This window comes from Bemisia tabaci, chromosome 1 (genome assembly GCF_918797505.1).
Source record: "Bemisia tabaci chromosome 1, PGI_BMITA_v3".
NCBI classification, from domain to species: Eukaryota; Metazoa; Arthropoda; class Insecta; order Hemiptera; family Aleyrodidae; genus Bemisia; species Bemisia tabaci.
Window position 1 is genome coordinate 60,645,759 of NC_092793.1, and position 21,382 is coordinate 60,667,140.

General features: G+C 38.5%; 1 protein-coding gene across 1 annotated transcript in view; it reads right to left on the minus strand.

Annotated features, from left to right (window-relative positions):
• The window catches only part of Cad89D (cadherin 89D), a 144,700-nt gene that overhangs the window by 28,018 nt on the left and 95,300 nt on the right, over positions 1-21,382 (minus strand). Inside the window, 10 exon segments of the mRNA XM_072304631.1 lie at positions 631-805; positions 1,058-1,216; positions 3,022-3,274; positions 5,025-5,151; positions 5,551-5,735; positions 6,861-7,040; positions 11,337-11,540; positions 14,231-14,359; positions 15,221-15,423; positions 16,310-16,418. Coding sequence (XP_072160732.1) covers positions 631-805; positions 1,058-1,216; positions 3,022-3,274; positions 5,025-5,151; positions 5,551-5,735; positions 6,861-7,040; positions 11,337-11,540; positions 14,231-14,359; positions 15,221-15,423; positions 16,310-16,418 — 1,724 coding nt within the window.

Below are 21,382 nucleotides of genomic sequence, written 5' to 3' on the forward strand. Positions count from 1 at the left end.
CTTCTTCTGATTCCCTAAGAGAGAAGTTTGACATTAAATTTGAGAAGGCACGCTCGTCGTTAATACATTTTCCTGTAGTTACAAAAATATACCATTATAACTATTCCTTTACGTTACAATTTTGTCAGAAAATGTTAGTTTGCTCGGATTACACCAGTTTCCCAAATGAATCCGATTTTCATCTCTGTTTTGAGAATGATATAAAAACTGCTTACGAGTATAGATATGGACATTACTGAGTCTCTCAAAAGAAAAACTAAACCATGGACTTATTATCTTTTTGGTTAAATGCTTTTTAAAGATGTTCTCGAACTTGAAATTTCAATTGAAGCAGTAAAAATTATACGAATGAAATGCATAAAAACAGTTAAATTCTTCCGGCTCAATTGCAGCTAGTGTTGTGGTTTTAGTAGTGTTCAGTTTAGTTTCATTGTAGTAGTCTGGAACTTTCATAAAATGACCCTCGCGAAACTGTAGGTGTAAGCCGATATCTCAAAATTACCATATATTTATCAAACGGTAAGAAAGATGTTAGCTGACAGGAACGATTAATCACAATAATTATCATGCAGCCCATTACTTCTTTCGAATAGGGCTTTCTCCTGTTTTTTTCTGATGTAATGTTCTTACCTCGAGAAAGGCACCCCTGATTCTGACTCGACTATATGAATTGTAACATTCGTAGCCAGCGTGTTTTCTTTTTCGTCTGCAACGACTGCCTCAAAGTCGTACAGAGTCCGCCCAAACTTTCGCATTTCATCGATCACCGTGATGGTGCCTGAGCGTTCTTCGACGGCAAAAGGAACTGGAAAGAGAGAAAAATCATACCGAGTGAACTGACTGAAAAATAGTAGATAATTTTCAAATGAACATTTCAAGACGATCCAGACAACAACCATGTGATCAACATGAGAGTGAACTTAAGCGAACATCCGAAGACAAATGGTTTCCGAAAAATCAAAACTTAACACACTCCTGTCGTATGAATTATAACAGAAAATACGAGAAGCATAGAAAGTCATTTTTATCATTTACAGACGGATAAATATTTACTTACCTCCTTCGTGATAGCTGTGTAGTAAATCATAAATGACTTTATTGTGGTCTATGGCGTTGTTCAAACGTATTTGTCCCACACTTGTACCGATAGGGACATCACTTCCGACCCAAAACTCGTACGGAGCCCCAATAAAATCGGGCACTTTGCTCCCATCACCTGGTAAATTAATCAAGGAATATAAAGTTGGTACTCTATAAGCTAAAACAACGCATGAAAGATATTCGTAATATTGTTTTGCACAAAATATTACGCAGTACAAAATGAAGTCCAGAATTAGACATTCTCAATGTATCTCATAGCATAATATTAGAAACTGTGGGAGGTCATAGAACCTACTGAATAGAAAATTACTAGAACGCCAACGATTGTAACAATATGAGTAACCAATCTGTCGTCTCCCAGACGAGAACGTATAACTACGTTTCGTTGCAAAATTTCCAATCGGAAATTGTATTTCTTAAAATTTCTAACTGATTCACCAATTTTTCCTCTGCCGACGTACATTTTGCAACTAAATTTTGGACAGAAACTGCACAGTCGTCCTCTTGTAGATGATTGAATTTTTTTTTTTTTTTTTTTTTTTTTTTTTTTTTTTTTTTTTTTTTTTTGGTTTTCTCAAAACCACTAAATTTGGCAGTTGTTATAGCAATTTTAAGCTAATTTGCAAAAACTCGCTTGCTAGCATAACTCAAAGTATTCAGCCCGCAATGTATAGGCCATGGTCTGGCGAATTTTATGTCTGACAAGTTTCTCATAAATCATGACCATGAAAAAAAGCAGCGTTGACCTCGGAACGGTCTTGCCGATTACACTACTTGGATTGTCGGTAAAAAATACTGCGGTAACTGAGGAACAACACCGCCTATAAGCAAACTGAAGATTTTGCAGGTCAAAAAAGAAACTTCGCAATTTTTGTAAGTTTGAGGTCAGATTTGCAATTTGTACACTTACAGCGTCGTCGTTACAGCGTTTCCGTGCGAAATTGGAAAAACTAACAGCTTCAGCTACCATATTCAATGCTGAAAAATGCGGCAAAGGCGCTTTACCATTATCGCCAAAATTTGTCGCCTTCCGGACGGAGGAATGTAACTTCATTCCAAGGTTGCTAAATTGACAAAAACAATTCATTTCTTTTACAAAAATGTGTCCGTGCAATTATTATCCAAAACTTTCTGAGTTCTGCATGAAATCTCAGGAAAAATCAGGGAAATTTTTGGTTAGAAATGTTCGAGATTGTTCTGGTTAATATTCAATATAATAGGGAATTTGGAAAAATTGAAATGGAGATACGTCCTTTCGTGAGGGAAACGACGAATAGAGAATTTGCAAGTGTATGAAATTTGAGGAATTTCGTGTTTAAGTGGAAAATACTGAGTGAACTGAACACGAGGATACCCTTGGCTCATGAATTGAAAAATTATTGGAGAAGATATGACAAAATTATCTAATCTGCTAAAATGCATGTGTTTAAAAGGAAAATGCCGCCAGATGACGTCTTTAGGCCGTGCATTTTCTCACTTTTAAATCTATTTTCATACTATTTCCCATATCAGAAAAAAATTATGAAAAAGACTGTGAAATCAGCTCTTTAAGCTCTTTCAGATGAAACAATAAAAAATTGCATGCAAATTCCCCACTGTCGCACTGGAAAAAAAAACACATTGGATCTAGAGTCCAGACTTTTAAAAACATCGACAAAAAAAATTACTCTTGATTCAATCAGAATCTAGCTTAAATCAAGAACCAAGCCTCTTAATTTAAGCGGATTTCGTTTTGATTCAAGCAAAAATCCGATTGAATCAAGAGTATTTTTTCTTGTCAATGTTTTCAGGAGTCTCAACTCAAGATCCAATGTGTTTTTTTTCCAGTGCGGTTAGGCGGTACTGTCCCTTGGTTCTCGTGTTGCCTTTGTTTGAATGGCATGCACCATGATTCTGTGTGTTAGAGAAGTTGAGACGGACCTGCGGAGGCTGTGACTTCGATGGTGACGACGGCGAGGGAGTAGCGTCGCTCGCTGGGGTTGACGGGCTGGTCGGAGGCCTCGACGAACTGCGCGTGGCGCCCGGGCGGGAGCGGCGAGTCGGCCACGCTGATCTTCCCGCTTTGGGCGTCCACCGAGAAGAGCAACGGCTTCGACGTCGAGGACAGATTCCCTCGCTGCAGGTCGTAGAGCACCATCCCGTTTCGACCCAGGTCCGGATCACGAGCTTCCACCTATCCACAAACCAAACTCAATTCCCATACATTCTTCCTTAATAAGGCGTCGATAAACGATCAAATTCCCGAACCAATGCCGATCAAAGTAGCATCAAAGTGTCGGGAGTCATCGGTCTTTAACTCGTTGATTTGCTTCATTGTAAAATGAAAACTTGGCAGAAATGTTTCCTGTGGCAGGAAATGATGAATGGTGGCACTCCGTTCTGATCTTACTTTGAACAAAAAAGTGCGGCCCGTCAAAATTTGATGGTAGATGGTGACCACCAGTCATCAGCCTGTCTACTTTGATCGGAATTGGTTCGGAATTTGATCGTCTATGCAGGGCTATAGAGTATCTATCACAGAGAAAAGTTTCTGCCTGGGACCCGCGGTCGAGGTCACATGGATCTCTCAAGTTTTCGGATTGCGCATCCAGCATTTCGGGTCCACTTGCGGGGTCCAGCTCAGTGGCGTGGCGTGCTTTGCGATCTATGGATATTTCCCCATTTGAAGCTGTGGTAATTAATCGATTATTAAGATGTTCGCTGCGAACACCCTGTTCATCGATACTTTTCCATAGGTTTAAATGACTTATCAATCGATATATAGAAAAGCACGCCACGCCACTGGTCCAGCTGCCCAAGTTCGGGTCAAACATCCGTAGTACTCCGGTATGTACAGAAGTACTTCAGATGCTTGACTCAAACTTCGGCAGCGGGCTGATTGTTGAAATTAGTAGACAGCTATATACAGAGAAGACAAAAGCGATGTGGAGGGATCCCAATGATGGAAGTGGTTGGTTGCGATGGACAAAGGATGTACGTAATAGACTTGCCAACGGAGACTCTTGAGAGACCCTTCGGTTAGTCCACCATTTTCTCCCTTAGTCTATCCGAACCACCCATTTTAACCGATAGGATCGATCCATAATCTTTATGTCTTCTTTGTCTATAGCTCTGTCTATCATTTTCAACAATCAGCTGCAGTTCGGATTTTGGGGCAGATCACTGCTTTACATTCGAGAATCTCAGTGGAGAGGAGTTGGTGTGGGCAAAGATATTAGGGCTGTCGGCAAAACGCCACCAGTTTCGCTCAATATTTTTTATCCTAAATTGCGTTTCTATGACTTTACAGAAGAAGAGCTGCATAGCAAGAAATATCATCAAGAGGATGTATTGAACGGGTTTAAAAGTATAGATTAGACTCTTGTGAATTTTGCTCTGTCAGATCATCCACGAGACTTTTCAAATACACAGTAAGAGAAAGTAACTTAAATTTTGTGATAATTTAGGAAGTAAAACACGAAGTAACACAAGCTGTTGGTTGATTTTTTGTGAGTTGGTTTTCTCTGTGTCAAATTGACCAAATCTTTGGGTTTATGGTGACCAAATCATTGTGCTGAAAATCTGGGACCTCGTTAAAGTCAGGTGCCAGGTGCCAAGATCGAACCTGAATCGCATCAGCAGTAATCCAATGCGCTAGCCTCTTGCGAGTCACATCCCCTTATATAAGTGTGGAGAGGAAAACAAAAGTACATAAGTTCCACAGGACTCATTCTTCGTGCCCCGATGTCTTAGAGTAGGGTTTGAAAAGATTAACACCAAGCAACCAAGTCCTTTCGGTTGATCTGACACAGAAAAAAGTAACTCGGAGTAACACTAAACACGGAAATTTTCAACTGTGTATCTGTCTCTGTGTGTATCCCATACTTAATGACTAGTATTCATATCCGCTGCTTTCCGAAACCAAGTTGATAAAACAGCATTACCCTTCCGACGACTTGTCCGATGGGAGCATTTGATGGCACTGAGAATTCGTACAAGTTGGTAGGAACAAACACAGGATTGTTGTCATTGGCATCCAATAAAGTCACCTCCACCGACACGAATGAGTCCCTGGAAAATTCAAGCAATGAGTATCCTTTGTTGATACAGAGGAGTGCAAACTATAAAAAATTGGGAAATCTTCCAAAAGATGAGGTCACACATTATGTTTATTAGTATTATAAATTCCTCAGTTTTTCACTCACCTTGCTTTTGAAAAATTTCAAATGATTTAGGAACCAAGAGAATGTTGAAAAGTTATCACGAAATGTTAATCTAGAGCTTACGAGATTATGTAGTTAAAAGAAAAGTCGTGGTAAATATTTTCCTATTTTATAACATCGTAATTTTGTTTCATGATCGACTTCTTGTGCAATTTCTCGAACATAATTTTGTCATTGTTTTATTTTATGCTGCTGTGTTCATTAATGTATTCAATTATGCATTCATTTTTTGACGCGAAAAACTTACCCTTCAGAATTACTGGATACAACAGACGGGAGTTTTTCTCTAGCGTAAACTCGCATACCAAGAGACGGCTTTGTCTCTCGATCTAGTTTCGCCTGATTCCGGACGGTCAGCCATCCAGAGTGGCTGTCTATACTGAAAGCTTGACTTGGATCAACCAAATGGTAGATGAACTCGCCGTTATCACCCTGAGGACGAAGAAGTAAAAATTTATTAGAGACTCTTAATGCTCTCCTCTCACTTACGTGAAAATAGGGGGGAGGGGGTACGAGAATAGCAATTTCAAAGAAAGTAACTTATATTGCACTTAATTCTTCATCCTTACTTTTTTGTACACACGCCGCGAAAGATGCATGCCTCTGAATTGAAGGCGAATCATGCTGGATGACTTCTCTCTATATTAAAACGATCTTTTTTCTGGACGGCGAGTTACTTGTGGTGACAAAATAGCGCAAATACAGTTCTCAATATGTCATAACCCAAGTAGCAATGATCGCGATAAGTTGCGATTTGATCGGAAAATGTATCACGATTGTAAGGACGTCAATTCATTGGAATATTATCGGATACATTATTGCTATATTAAATTGCGATATCATCCCATAAATTTGCAATAAAATTGCAATATTATCGGCGGCGATTTATCGCAATATTGTGGAACGAAAAATCATGATGAATAAAGATGAAATTCCGATTTATCGAACGCGATTTCACAGACATAAAATTCCAACAATATCGAGGATAACCGCGCTCAGATGTTGATGATCTTAGCAATTTCATCGCCGAAAAATTAGGGAAAAATCGCAACTTAATTGCAAGATATCGCTATTTTTCCGTTGAAAAATTCTACTTTGGAACAGGAGCATAAAACTGCGCTGCTAGCACAGTGGCCTCATCAATACACTTATAATAGAGATATTTAAGGGGTATGATGATCCTCTTGAATTTTAATTATTACGGTAATGACTTTTGCGTGTCTGATATCTGATTTTTTTCGGCATGATTCATTAGGTTATAATATCTTGAAGCGTGTTTTATTACTCATTTCAGCATAAAAGCGGGATCTGTGTCGTAAAACAATTATAAAACAAAGTGCAAGGAACACGGTTGAGGTTTTAATATTCGGCGTGCAAAAAAAGTTGCGAGATACTTGAAGACCGCTCTCTGAAATATCTGAGATGAGGAGCCTCTTACTAGCTCATGAATATACGAACTTCTTCTTTTTTACACTGAGATGGTTGAATAAAATGAAGATTGTTCCGAGGTTTCAAGCCACTTTCGATTGAAACTAAAATTATTGCAACTATTTTTACCTGGTCTTGATCGGTGGCAACAACTTGCAACACGCTGAAACCATTCGGTAGATTTTCAACAATGCTTATGTTGTAGACATCAACTTCAAACTGAGGCTGATTGTCGTTGATGTCCAATAGCTCAACCTCTACACGTGCGATTCCAGCCTTGAGTGGGTTATCCATTTGGGAGGCTTGAATCTAAAGCAATGGAGGAAATGCAGGAGAAAAAGCATTAAGACAAGTTCACAGAGAAAAACCAAATGTATCTGTTTTAAAAACCAATTTTATATGTCCTTGTTGCCACGACGCAATAAGAAACATTGACTCTGAGCGAAAAACGCTACCAAAGTCCAGTCGAAGCTATTATAGGTTTTACTAAAAGTAGATGAGAACCTCAAAAGCTAATTTCTATCAATAAAACTAACGAACATAATTGATAATCAGACACTTTTCATGATTGATTGGACGCATTTCTGCCAAACGCATGACATGAGCCCTGAGACCCATAAGAATGTGTGCATAACAGGGCTCACGTCATAATGCACATAGTTCCATATGGTAGAAATACGTCCGCTTGAAACTTGAGATCGTTCATTTGACGATCATAGTATTTAATCACAATACTCAGTGACTTGCATTATAAGAGTTCTTTGCATGGGCGAAACATTTGGTTACATACGCTGTAAAACTCAAGAGCCTCCAGAGCTAAAGGTCAGTTTATTCATCAAAGGCCCAAAATGTTACGTTTCTTCGTCTCCAAATTATTACGAAGAAAAAAAAAAGGGGGGGGGGAAACAATTATCTGCAGTATTTCACCGAATCCAAAGTTCTTAAAATTGTGTTTTCAAAATTAGAACAAACTAAGGAAAGAAGAAAAGCCCAACAAAGGTTTATGCCAAGTACTTTAAAATAAGTTAATTTCTCCGATTCTGAGGTACTCATAATTAGATAAATAATTAAAACTCTTCTGAAAATATTTCAAAACAAACTAGCGGGTTGAAGTCTTCTACTTTACATCTTACTCCTTTCCAATCCTAACTTGATATTTTTTTTTTTTTTTTTAAATAATTTTTTAGATATCATTTTTCTGAAGCAAGCTATGCTGCTCAATATGTTTAATTTATGGTGACAGTAAAACTATGACTTGTACGACCATGGTCACGTTAAAACCGCATTTTATTCATCAACTCGGTTGTTAGATCATAAAAATAATGAAACTAGGTTCACTCCATACAAGAAACCACTCGATCGTCAAATCTTAGAAAGACCCGGCAAAATGTAAAAACGCACATTCGCGAGTGCTTCGGCAAAGAACGGCACATTTATTTTGGCCGCAGTGGCGTGGCGTGAATTGCTATATATCGATTGTTATTCCATTTAAACCTATGGTAAAGAATCGATTATTAAAGTGTTCGCTGCGAACACCCTGTTTATCGATCATTTTCCATAGGTTTAAATGGCATGACAATCGATATATCGCAAAGCACGCCACGCCACTGTTTGGCCGCATCTAAGGTATTTGAATGGTCATCGCTGCGGTCATACAATACGGAACATAGTAATGAGAAAACAGGAATGCAACCGGATGGGACTTCTGCTGAACCAGAGTTGAGACTTGGTTTTATAGATAGATAGTTTCGCATTTTATTAGTAAAACAAGAAGTCCCCGGAACCTTACAACCTATATAAGAGTGAGTAGATGTTGACCAGGAAAAATGCAGTGTCAATGTGTAATAAACTACTCTGCTGTTGTTAGTTTACGATTTGTTTATATTATGCTTACAACACTAATTACTGCGTTGTTGTTATAGAATAAAATAGCTTGAAGAGAGTCTGGGTGCTCTAATATTCTGCCTCTCTCCTGCACTGCAAATTTTTAAACTACAGAGACAGTATGGACACTTGAATTCACGACATGACTCCGCGACTGAGTTATTGACCGGAAAAATATTCTGCTTGAAGTATAAATTGAAACTTTATTACAGAGTTCATCTTAACTACAAATAAAAGAAAAAGGAAGCCATGGAGATTTTTTTAAAAGGAGACAAGAAAAGAACGGCATCCATCCCTCCCCTCGGAAAGATTTAGTCGATACCTCACAGCTATAAACAAATAATCAAGAAAGGCCCTGAGTATCTTCCGCACTCCATTCTGGGACCGATATATACCTCTCAAAATGCGATTTTTTTATGATTCCAAGGAAATATAGATACCCTAGTGATAAGGCTTCTCATGTAACATTCTGCATTGAAAACCCATCTTTTTTTCAAAGAAAAGTGCGTAGCTTAAAATTGAGTATTGCTTGAAAGCCACTGCTTAAAATAAGGTTCTAAGTTGAGTCGAATGGGGAAAATTGAACAGTGAAGAGTAAAATTGGGGGTAAATTATAGACATCACTCGCAAGCTGCTCGTAAAATTTAGATGCCAAAAATGGCGACAGAAAATTATCTACGAACACTGAAAAAAATGAGTTAGCGTCAGATGACTAAAAATGGTTTCTATACACTAACTCAAATTGTGTGATTTGGACACACATGATTTTTGGTTTCTGTACACTAACCACTATTAGTGCTGGAAACTAATTCCGCTACTCTGATTCGCATTCGGTAGGGTTGGGTCAACCTAACCTCAAAACTGAGAGAGGAGAAAACGGCTTAGCGAATGATAACTGGACAATACTTTCAGGAAAAGAAGATTTCTTAAAAGATGAGAGGTAAAAATCAACTGACCGGTTCCAAATGAACGACAGAGGAAAGGAATATCCCATAGGTATGTGCAAGTAGACAGAATTATCCTTTAGAGAGACACACACTCACACATGAAACGGTAGCGAATGTTCACACTGAATAAACATATCTCGTCCGAACACTTGAGATATTCTTTTGAAATTACGGGAGAACACGAACTATAGAAGTAAGCAGTAAGTTCACAGATTTTCGTAAAATATAAACTGAACGCGGAACGCTTTAATCGCAATTTAATATAGAAGATTGACGACTCCAACGAATATCATGCTTGTTTACGTTTTGAATCGAACAGACGATTTCTAACCTTAACAGGTTTATTTATGTTGCTTTCGAACGTTTTCAAGAAAGAGAGGACACTATAAATCATACCGGGAGTATTTACATTGTCAAACGAGCCCGAAATTTCACATTTTAATTGATTTTCACGAGCTGACGCGATTGAGGCTGTTGTACCGACGCCACTTTTTCGAAACTAAATAAATGTAACGGACAATGTGGCAGTTAGTGTTGAGGGCGAATTAGTTTGACCCGAAGGTGAATTTGTCTTACCACAGCGCTAATTTTACAGCTAGTGCTGTTTTCCAATTCTGGTTCGCGCTCTAGTAAAGTCAAGTCAGCGTATGAAGCGAATTGATTGGTGCTTCAGTACAATAAATTAGTTCTGAAGCCTAATTTTGATTCTACTTGGCGAGAACTTACCAAATTAGTTCTCAACGCTAACTACTTTTTTTTCAGTGAAGAGCATTACTTCAAATAACACTGTATGCTACTAGATGAAAATGCTGAGATTCGTTTCAAAGAAATTCAGCGTGGATTGACGTGTTAGTGTTGAAATTTCATGATCCGCGGTACTACGTGGGTCTTCAACGTTCGGTTTCTCTAATAAAATATGGCGTTAGAGAGTGGATTAGCTGAGAATGAGTCGAAGTTCCTGGCTGAAAAATTCTCGGATCAAAAATGTATGTCCAGTTTTATTACCGGTTGTTTTTGACTATGTGGAGCTAGAAATAAATTCACCGTTAGCTCATCGGGTCTTCCTCGCTCATTAGCATTCTTGCATAATGCGCATATTCAAGCGGAAATAAAACATACGTTTACTTTCCTCCAGCAATGACTTTACTTTTATACCATACAAAATATGAACATATCAAGTTAAAAAATAAACGAACACGTGGAAAATGCAATCTAAAAACGATGTATGAGAATCAACTTTGAGCAAATTTCTAGTTTCATGATACTGCTAAAGATCGCACTGATAAGCTCAGCAAACATAACGCCATGAGGATATGAAGAAACTAAAATATTATCTTTTTTACTTTAACGCTCCCAAACAAAGCAAACACGGCCAACTATATTGACACATCTTTGCCAATGACACGGTAAATAACACAGTCGAACAGCTTTTTGTACGCTCTTTAGATTTAAGATATAATATTTTGTATAGAAACTACAATGCAGAGCAATCGCAAATTGAAACTAGCATCTTTTTGACAGTGGCGAGGCGTGAATGATCGATTAATCGATATTTCTCCATTTGAAGCTATGGTAAAGAAACCACTATTAAGGTGTTCGTTGCGAACACCCTGTTTATCGATCCTTTTCTATAGGTTTAAATGGCAGATAGATCGATACATCGCAAAGACGCTACGCCACTGCTTTTTGACTGAGAAGATGAGCTCGAGTAATACGCGGTTTTAGTGCATTTGTCACACGATAGATAATTGTTGCGAGAACTCGAACAACTCACTTGAAGTGTAAACGTGCTGCCCGGGAGAGAATCCACATCCAGTTCTTTTTCGAGGAATAAAGAGCCATTTTTGAGATCCAGCGAAAATAAATGTCGATCGTTTCCAGCAATCAAATCGTAGCGAATTGATGCATTGATAGCTCGGTCTTGATCCTCCGCATGAATCCGTGGCTCGAATTTGATTTCTTGGTGAATTCGCCTCCCCTGAAAATCACCAAAGTACCATGTAAACTAAGATAAAAATTTATCAAAATCATCAGCGACCAATAAATCTGCATTTTCTAAGACAAATGCTTAGCTTATTAATGAAGCTCTCTTTTCTACCTCTGCGTTTAAAGTCTCCAAAATATAGATGCACATTTGAAGAATTATCTGTAACAATAGTGGATGTGAAAAATTACCTTTTAGAAACACGCTTAAAAAACTGTTTTGTTCACTCAAAAATGTAATATGTTTGGCTCTGGCATAATGTACAGTTCTCGAAGATCACATCTCAAGTATTTTCTCAAAATTTTCTCGATGCCAAAACAGTTAATTGAATGTGTTAATTTCGAAAAGGTAATTTTTCACATCCGCTATTGTTACAGGAAAGTCCTCATTTATAGGTTGAACGAGCCACTTGTCGCACTGCTCCATAGATGGTCCCTCGATCAGACAGGCGAATTACAGGAAACGGCTCCATGGATTGATCTCAGGTGCTTTGGTCAACATAACCTTTCAATTAAAGTGTTTTTAACCCCCGGAAGTGCAAAAAGAGTGGTTATTTTAGCGTCCCTGAAATACTGCAAGTAGTTTCGCTTTTAGTGAATGCCCGATTTGTGCACTTACAAGATATTAACAGGGTCATTGTATCTTAACAGTACTGCCGCGTGCTAAGCAAAAACGCCGTAAGAGCATTTGAATGTTGCCAAATTCCCTCTCAGAAAATATTTATTTTTGAAGGACGTTACGAATATTTTTACTCGAAATGTTCAAACTTTTTAGATCAAATAACGAACGAAATTCTTCGCAAAATTGGAAGAGATACATTCATAAATTTTTCTAATAATTCTAGACCTGTCGGAAAAAAATGTGGCAACGCCTGATGTCTCATACGGCGTTCTTCCTTAGCGCGGTAGTGTACTGGTACGTACCGCGAGGCTACTCCATATACAACATTGGAAAAAAATAACGGGGAAAATCATGTGCATAGTTTATTATGACTTCTGCAATCTGCAGGCCTCCATTTTCTGAACATTGATGGCACTACAGTGATAAATTTGAAGAGGAGCTACACTTCTAAGCCACAACGCACAACATTTAATAGTGTAAGCCGACGGCGAATAGTTACTACGCCGAGTTAGCCGTTAAAAACAGCGGGCATTAACTCCCCGACGCACAGTGGATAGAGTTAATCAGAGCGGTAGGACATGAAACTTTTGGACTGAAACTGCAAATTTCGATGTTTATTTCACCACTTTTCAAATTTCAAGGGGTGTGTCTAGAAGGAAATTTCACGAGGAAACCAACGAAACCCCTTTTTTTGTATAAACGGAGTTATAATGCTTTTAAAGTTTCCAAATTTTGTCCGACCTCTCCCATCAACCCGGTCCACAGTGCGACGGAGGCGATTTTCATCCGAAACTGGACCTTTCGGCGCAATTTACGCCACGCCACGACCCGTAGACCTTTTTTCTGTGCGCGGAACTTATTACGCGATTGTGTTGTTACTCTGATTCAATTATGTCAGAGCAAGGATGAGGAGGTCCGATTTTTATCACCGCTGGCGGCGGAGCCGCCGAAGCCGGAAAGTTTTGCAGAAATGCATAGATGACTAATGGTCTCAGACGAAGATATTTTCAAGCCGGGCCAGACGCTTTTGTCTCAAAGGTTGGCAGCAACGGCGATCTTTGTGGTCTGAGATCCGAAGTGCGATAATTGGGCATTTAGAGCGATTAGATGAGAGTTACCGCAAGGGACACAGCTTACGGAGGCCACGTTGTCAGATTGAAGAAAAAATGTGGCATGAATTTCTATGGTATAACGTTAACTCACAGCTTTTTACTGGACGATTTGGTACCAGTGCATCCAATCTTAAGGACGTTTGCGGAAGAACGATTCCACAATCAGTTGCAGATTTTCTCTTTGGTTTTTTCGTCGTCGGGTTTTTTTCGTTTTGACTTCATAATTTTAACTTGCGCGGCGCGCGCCTTTATAATGCGAGTAACGTCATTTTTTAGAATAAAAACATTTACTTTGAGGCAATTTATTTCCGTTTCGTGAATAAACTCTAATTTAGTCAATGTTAATCTCAAAGGAGTCGCAATCGAATCAACCGACGAAACGTCTTTTACCAAAAATAATAGAAATCTATAATTTAATAAAAGTGTTTTACTTAATTAGCTGAAAGAAACACTGGAATTGAAAACAAGCGTATTCAACACAAAAAAGTAGACATTCCCGCCACTTCAAAAGTGCCACCTGGGAGCATTAATCAGTGCTGCTTGTGACACTCGAACAATCGTACATATATTGTACAGTTGGTTGCGTCCAGCACGTTTGGAAGGGGCGTATCTATGTACGAGCGCGCTTAAAATGCTCTTTATTTCAACAGAATACCAATATTCTGTTACCACTTCCTGTGGCATGTGCAATTGTTTACGACTGCGTGACAATTAAAATTTGCCATTAAACCGATGAATAAGGTCAAATAATGTTTTCATTTTCACCGAAAAGCACCCTGTGCAAAGAGGTGACATTTTGTACGTATAGATTTGCAATTATTAGACACTGCACATATTTACAATGTACTGTGCAATTTATTTACTGAAATAACATATAAGAGTGATTATGACATTTTACATGAGAGAACTCAGGATAAATAATTTTTGATATAGGTCATTGCTTTTTCTTACCGTTATCGGGTAAAACTCAGGTATTTGGACTCTGTAGACGTCTTTCGTGAATTTTGGATTCAAATCATCGTTATCATTGACAGTGACTATTAGAGTTGTTGTTGAGTTTCTCGGCGGTGAACCACGATCCTGAAAAAAGAAGAGAATTTGACTCAATCTGGATACTGAGCGCCGCACAGAGGATCGAATTAGAGAGAGGTCGGACATGATTTAAAAACTTTAAAAGCATTGATATAAAATGTTATTGTTTTATAAGTAGTTTCATTGTTTTCCTCGTAAAATTTTCCATAAGAGGCTCATCTTAAAATTAAAAGTGTGACGAGATAAACGTAAAATTTTACGATTTTTGTCAAAAATTTCATATCCGACTTCTCCCAAAGAATCGTTACACTGTGCGCCGCGATGAATCTCATTTTCTCCTGGTACCTATTGTAGTAAAGAAATCGATTGATCACCAGAGGCCGACTCCACTAAGAGAGGAAATAAATGATCCAGTAGCATCCTCCCTGTAAGCTAGCACTGTGAACTTCAGTGAATAATGGAAAATCAACAGACAACACTTCCCCTTGATTTGTGACCTTATTTGGACTGCGTTTAGCAGAAAGGAACCAAGTCACATCGGCTCTTGCCAAAAAATGGACAATTTAATATTTTACAAGAGAACGTTCGTGCGGGTTCCTTTATTGATACTGATATCGAAACTTGCACTCAAATGCGACGTTTTCTCTCTAAAAAAACCACGCCTTTATTACGTTGAATTTCTTTGTTAAAATTGGTAAGTGAGTGCTTTAGTCTCCTGACAACAGAATTGCAATCTTAAAATTGGAGAAAAATGACGAGTAGCTGAAAAAATGGAACCAATTGATGCGAAATATCGCATACCGTTCTGACACAAAATATGGCGTCCATCGAATCACCTTTTAAGTGCAAGTATGTACTCTGATGGCGATGTGCATAACGCAATTGATGAATTAAAAGCATAAAACTCACGCTGGCCATGAGAGTGAGGATGAACTGATGATCTCCAGTGTCGTAGTCGAGAGGCTTCCGCAGAACGACAGCCGCCCGGTGGCTGCTCTCCAGAGCGAATTTCCCATGCTCGTTTCCGTCCAATATCGAATATTGCACGTCAGAGTTCGGTGTATTTGGTTTATCCCTATCAATCGCTTGAATACCTTTGAAGATGGTTATGCCTAAATAACAAACATGAATATTGTGATGAAAAGTCTTCTTTCAAAAATGTAGCGCACTGGAAAAAAACACATTGGATCTAGAGTCCAGACTCTTAAAAACATCGACAAGAAAAAGTACTCTTGATTCAATCAGAATCTAGCTTCAATCAAGAACCAAGCCTCTTAATGTAAGCGGATTTCGTTTTGATTCAAGCAAAAATCCGATTGAATCAAGAGTATTTTTTCTTGTCAATGTTTTCAAGAGTCTGGACTCTAGATCCAACGTGTTTTTTTTCCAGTGCGCTAGTAACAAAATAATCACCCGAATATGGAAGCACGCATGTAGCACGTTTGAAATCATTTGTCACTTACATTTCGACGGTGTGAGTCGGCAATCACATAACTCAGTTTGCGACGTCGCAGACTTCCTGTCATACTCTATCTTTTAAACGGAAAACTACTCATCGGCACTTCTTTAAAACTGCCTGATGTTTTCTCTCTGTGCGAAGAAAATTCTGGATAGATTCAAGGAATGATGTCAATTTGTTCTCTTTTAAAAAATAACATAGAGGCGGAGATTTTCAGACACCGCGAACGAGATACGTGATTACGGACTTACGCCGTCGATTTATAGGAGTGAACTTAACATTTTGTCCTCGACATTTTCTTGCTCTTAGAGGAATGCCTCGTCGGTTTTCTGATTATCCTAACTGTCTTTATTGTGAAATAAAATTTCTTCTGGTCGAAAATTGTGTTATCTCTATTTTTATTTATTGTTTCAGAGTGTTTGTACCCTCTTGAGAATTTTCCAACAGTGCTCTAATGAGCCTTTAATAACCTATCGATTGAGTTAAACCGATCAACTAGTTTGTGATATGTGACGCTAATGGCGAGCACGGAGCCTTACCTGTCGGGGTAAGTTCGTCAACTGCAACTTTGTACGGGGCGTCAATGAACTCCGGTTCATGGTCATTCACGTCCTCCACGTAGACGGTGACGGACAGATAGGAAGAAATCTGCACAAAAGTAAAGAAAAACAGGGAATGAGCATCTCTCTAGAGCCTTTACGGTACTTAGTATGGGAAACCTTGAGGTTAATCCCGCTAATTACGAGTCACACGACTGAGACAGATAATCAATTAAAAAAATGATCATCAAATGAACACGGTATTGTTCAAATTGAATCAAAATGTAAGGTCCAGGCAACTACTTTATTGGAAATGAACATTTCAAAATGTTGCAAAAAGGATGTAAAAGTCTCTTGCATCTAGAGTCCATCATGCCCTTAAAAAATTGACATGGAAAAATACTCTTGATTCACTTAATATTTCATGATTTTTGGTTGAATCCAAATGAAATCCGTTTAAATCAAGAAGCTGGGCTCTCGATGCAAGCAAAAATCCGCGTGAATCAAGTTTATTTTTTTTTTCTTCAAATTTTTTAAGAGTCTGGACTCTCGATCTAAGAGGCTTTTGTTCCAAAGAAGAAGCAACAATTCCAGAAATTCGTTCATCAGGTTCAAAAATAGCTGCAAAAAATACATTGTTTTAGAGAGAGGAAAACTTTGGCCCGATATGCATTCAGTTTCAAGCACAAATAAATGCGATGAGTAGAATACAAATAATACATTTTAATAACTAATTTTTGAGTTACATCACGAATATATCTTTAGGAGATTATGTGAAAAAAAATTAGTGAATACCACCATCCCATTGAATCTTACACTTCCTTGTTACGAAGAGTATCTCTACGGAGTATATTTAAGGGCGAAAATTTGGGTGAGGATCAAGACGCGAATGTTTTTGGGTGTGTACATCCTCAATGAGAGAACGAAATCCACAGCTACCATTACAGAATCTTTACTTCGGGGATCCTTGATTCTCATACTCTGTGTCTAAATCACTAGATCAGAGGCAGTTTTGAGGAGATTTTATGAATACCTAAAACCCATGAAATGAAGATGAGATCAAGCGTGAGATTGAAATAAGATGACCTCGTAAAACTGGGACACAAGATCAGGTACGGTCATTTGAAAAATACGTGGGAAGAGTTTCAAATAAAGCTCAAGCAAAAGTTTTGCCTCAATTCTCACTTAGGCAAACATATGCATCGCATTCCCGATTCTTTCATGCAAGAACTTTCACAAATTTTTGGAGCTGATAACCTTTAACCTTAAGGCTTTTTGCCACTCGATAACGTGAAAAGTCCAAGATTGTAAATTTTATCCACCCTGTCCCCAAAACTCAATTAAAAGATAAAACAAAGTACGACAAAACTGGTTGCTAGGCATAGACAAGGAACTGAAAAATTAAAAACTTCTTCGGGCCAAATTTTTTTTAAAAATAGCAAATGTTTAAAAAGTACAAAAATTTTAATTTAATGATATCAGCATCTTGAAATTTGTGTTTATCACATTTTGACAAAGTCGAAATAATGCCAACTTACAGGGTGCACGTGATTCAAGTATTTTTTTTTTTTTAATCATTCGCCTTCTGTGCATAGAAATTAGAATAAGGTAATTCTTGAGATTCATTAATAAATCAGTAAATCCATTCTGGCACTTAACCCCGGAAACTTTGATCAAATGCTCTGGCGGCAGTTTCAACAGCTATTTCAGGCCCTCTCGGCAGCATTCTCGTTATTTAGTTTTTAAAGCGAAACCACCAGTCGATTGCCCGTTGATCGTTTTAAGATCATATTTCTTGGACTTCATCTAAAATACTAATTTTTTTTGTACACATTTTTAGTCTAGTGTTTTTTTTTCTTTCTCTTTTTTTCAAAATGTCTCGATGCCAACATCCCTGGGTAGATGAGTATCTTATTGGTTTGAGTGGATGTAAAACTTAATCCGCTATGGCATAGCGTTACGAATTCGTAACAACGTATTTTTGGGGTTTTTAAAAATTGGATCATTCCCCTATTCCATGATTTCGCAAAATTTCATTCGTTTTTTCTTTTTTTGAAAAATTGATTCCCTTAACCTTGAAATTTTGAAAACAAAGGTACTCTTATTTTTTTTATGTAAGCTACAAAATTGATTAGTGTCCCATCGAATCTGAGATCCAAAATTAATTCATGTCGTAGAGGGTTAGGTTTTCTCGGAACTTTGACGCACCTCAACGGCACTAAATTAAAGTGTCTGAAAGAGCGAACGAGAGTGTAATGAGTCATTAGCAACGATTACAACCGAAGTCATTGACTGCTGAAGATGAACTCGGTATGGCTGGTTAGCTAGCCCCTGCGTCCGGCCGTTTGCAATAAATATTTTAGTGGACACGCACAGTCAGAGCTTAACTGTAAAAGGGGTTTAGTCCCGTTTTGATTGGAGGCTAAAATCGTAATCGGGCCTCGTCATCTCTCATCGCCGGCTGGCTGAAAAGCTCAGGAACTGACCGCAGTTTAGGGCCGTTGATACAGGAAGAAGAAAAAAAAATTGCTCCGTAGTCTCCCAGCAACTGTTGCGAAGTTTCAGCCAATTGTAAGGACTTTGCAAGATCTTTTGATGATATATTATCATTGTACATTTCAATTGTATCCACGGGTATATGGTCGGCATTGTGCACCAACCCCCACAGCCTTCTTTTTATCTCGTTGCCTTTTTGATGGACCTACGAATGCGACTAGACAACTACGTGGTTTGCTAATGACATCCAGTGTGGTATTTAGTCGTAAAATTTGTGTCTACACTGTTTCAAAGTTACGTCGCGTGGCAGTTAGAATAGATTAATTCAGCAGTCGAAAAAGAAGCACCGTATACTAACATTCTTTACATTATTTTGAGCTTTGAGAACTGTTTCTTACAAACGAAAGCGGTTTAAGAACTGAAATACTTGTTTTTGAACAATCCAGAGGGAAGAAAGCAGCCTTCCCGAACGTATCGTTCGATTAACGAATCTATCTGTGTCTCAAGTATCCGTGGACAGAAAAAACTTCGTTTTAGTCCACGAGCTATTTTTGGACTGATAGGAATCATCGTTACTACATTCGAATAATCGATAGTATTTTATAGTGGTTTAATGTATCGTTTAGTTCAACACAATAAAACATTGGTGAGGTTGTATCGATATCGATTGGTTCAATATGTAAACATAGCTTTAAAAGTTAACTGAGTAATTTGAGGGAACGGGTTTCTTGTGATAGATTTTTCATTCTTATGGGTATAAAATGGTAATAAAAAATTTAGGATTTAAGTAGGAAAGGCTGAAAATGAGAAATTTCTTAACAATGTCTCTTTTCATTATCATTTTATACTCATAAGAATCAAAAACCTATCACAAGAGACCCGTTCTCTCAGATTACTCAATTAACTTTTAAGGCTGTGTTTACATTTTGAACCAATCAATATTGATACAATCTTACCTGTTTGATGTATTGAATACGATCCATTGTAAACTTTTTACCGGAATGAACTCATACTTTAGCAATTCAAATAAGAGTCATCAACGGCAATTATATATACATATAATTTGTTTCCTCCCATAAGTCGATTAAATAAATGAAAATATGACTGTTTGCACTGTAAAATTACAAAACTTGCCCTTCCTTTTCTTCAAAAATTGCATTCGACGGGCTATAGCTTATTGTAATAAAGGAAATTGATTTTGAATTTATTTGATGAGATTTGGAAGCAAAAGCTCCGAGGAGTGCGATTGAATGACGGATGATTCGGCCGGAGGCGGACCTTTCACTGGTCGACGAGACATGCCAACGGGCTGATTCAGGGGCGAGGCGGGGGCTGCGAATGCTGGGATGACCAGTTTCCGAAAAAATGCGCGTCCGTGGAACCAGTTTCGTTTTCTGTTGGGCGCGGGAGAGCGATGTCTCGCGGGCTGGGCGATTCGAGTGCTGCGCTTAAGTCGGTCGCCAGGGTCACAAGGTCCCCGAGAAAGTTGGAGCGGGTAGGGGCTTTGTTTTCTAGCTTTTTAAGACTCCCCAGCTCGACGCCGATTCGTGAGCCTCCTGACCGGAATGCACTTTGTTCTGCACTTGAACCTGCCCGCCGTTGTCGGCGCAAATTTGCAGAAATTCGCGAGTTTCAATGGAGATGTTGCATGTGTGAGGAATTTGCGATTTGACGGTTGATTTTTATGTAAAAGTTCGCGAGAAACACGATGGTGCCACTGGTTTTTTCTGAAATCAATTCCCAAGCTCAAAAAAAGCTCTCAGGTTGAGACCAAAATGGAGGGGATATCCCACGCTATCCTGAGAGTCCACCTCTACATCAAGGCAAACTCTCCACGTAAAGATAGGGAGCAAATACATTCGCAGTGATGCCGTGTTTTCAGTTTTGGAGTCCTCAAATAAAGTGGCAGCCCTGTCAATGTATTTGCTTCCTATCTTTGCATGGAGAGTTTGTTGATGTAGAGGTGGACTCTCAGAATAGCGTGGGATATCGCCTCCATTTGGCCTCAACTTGAGAGCTTTTTTGAGCTTGGGAGTTGATTTCAGAGAAAATCAGTGGCACCATCATGTTTCTCGCGAACTTTTACATAAGAATCAACAGTCAAATCGCAAATTCCTCATAAATGCAACATCTCCATTCCTCGTTCCCTTCACAAGAGCGTAACTACATTTCAGTGTTGCCAAATTTCCTCACGTAAATTGAATTTTTACCAGGAGAATCTAGAGCATTTCACACTGAGAATGGAGTATTGGCGCTGGTCATAGGATCGTGTTTTGATGCTTGATTCTCATGGAACAGCTAGGAGAATTTGCAGGTGTCTGAAATTTGATAATTCCGTGTTTGAATGGACGCTGCCAAGTGAGCTGAACACAAGGATACCCTTGATCCATAAATTGAACAATTATTTGAGGAGATATGACAAAGTAACCGAAGCTGCTAAAATGCATGCGTTTAAATGGGAAACGTCGCCAGATGACGTCACTAGGCGGCGCATTTTCTCACTTTTAAATCTATTTTTATACTATTTCCCGTAGCCGAAAAAAAGTATAAAAAATACTGTGGAATCAGCTCTTTAAG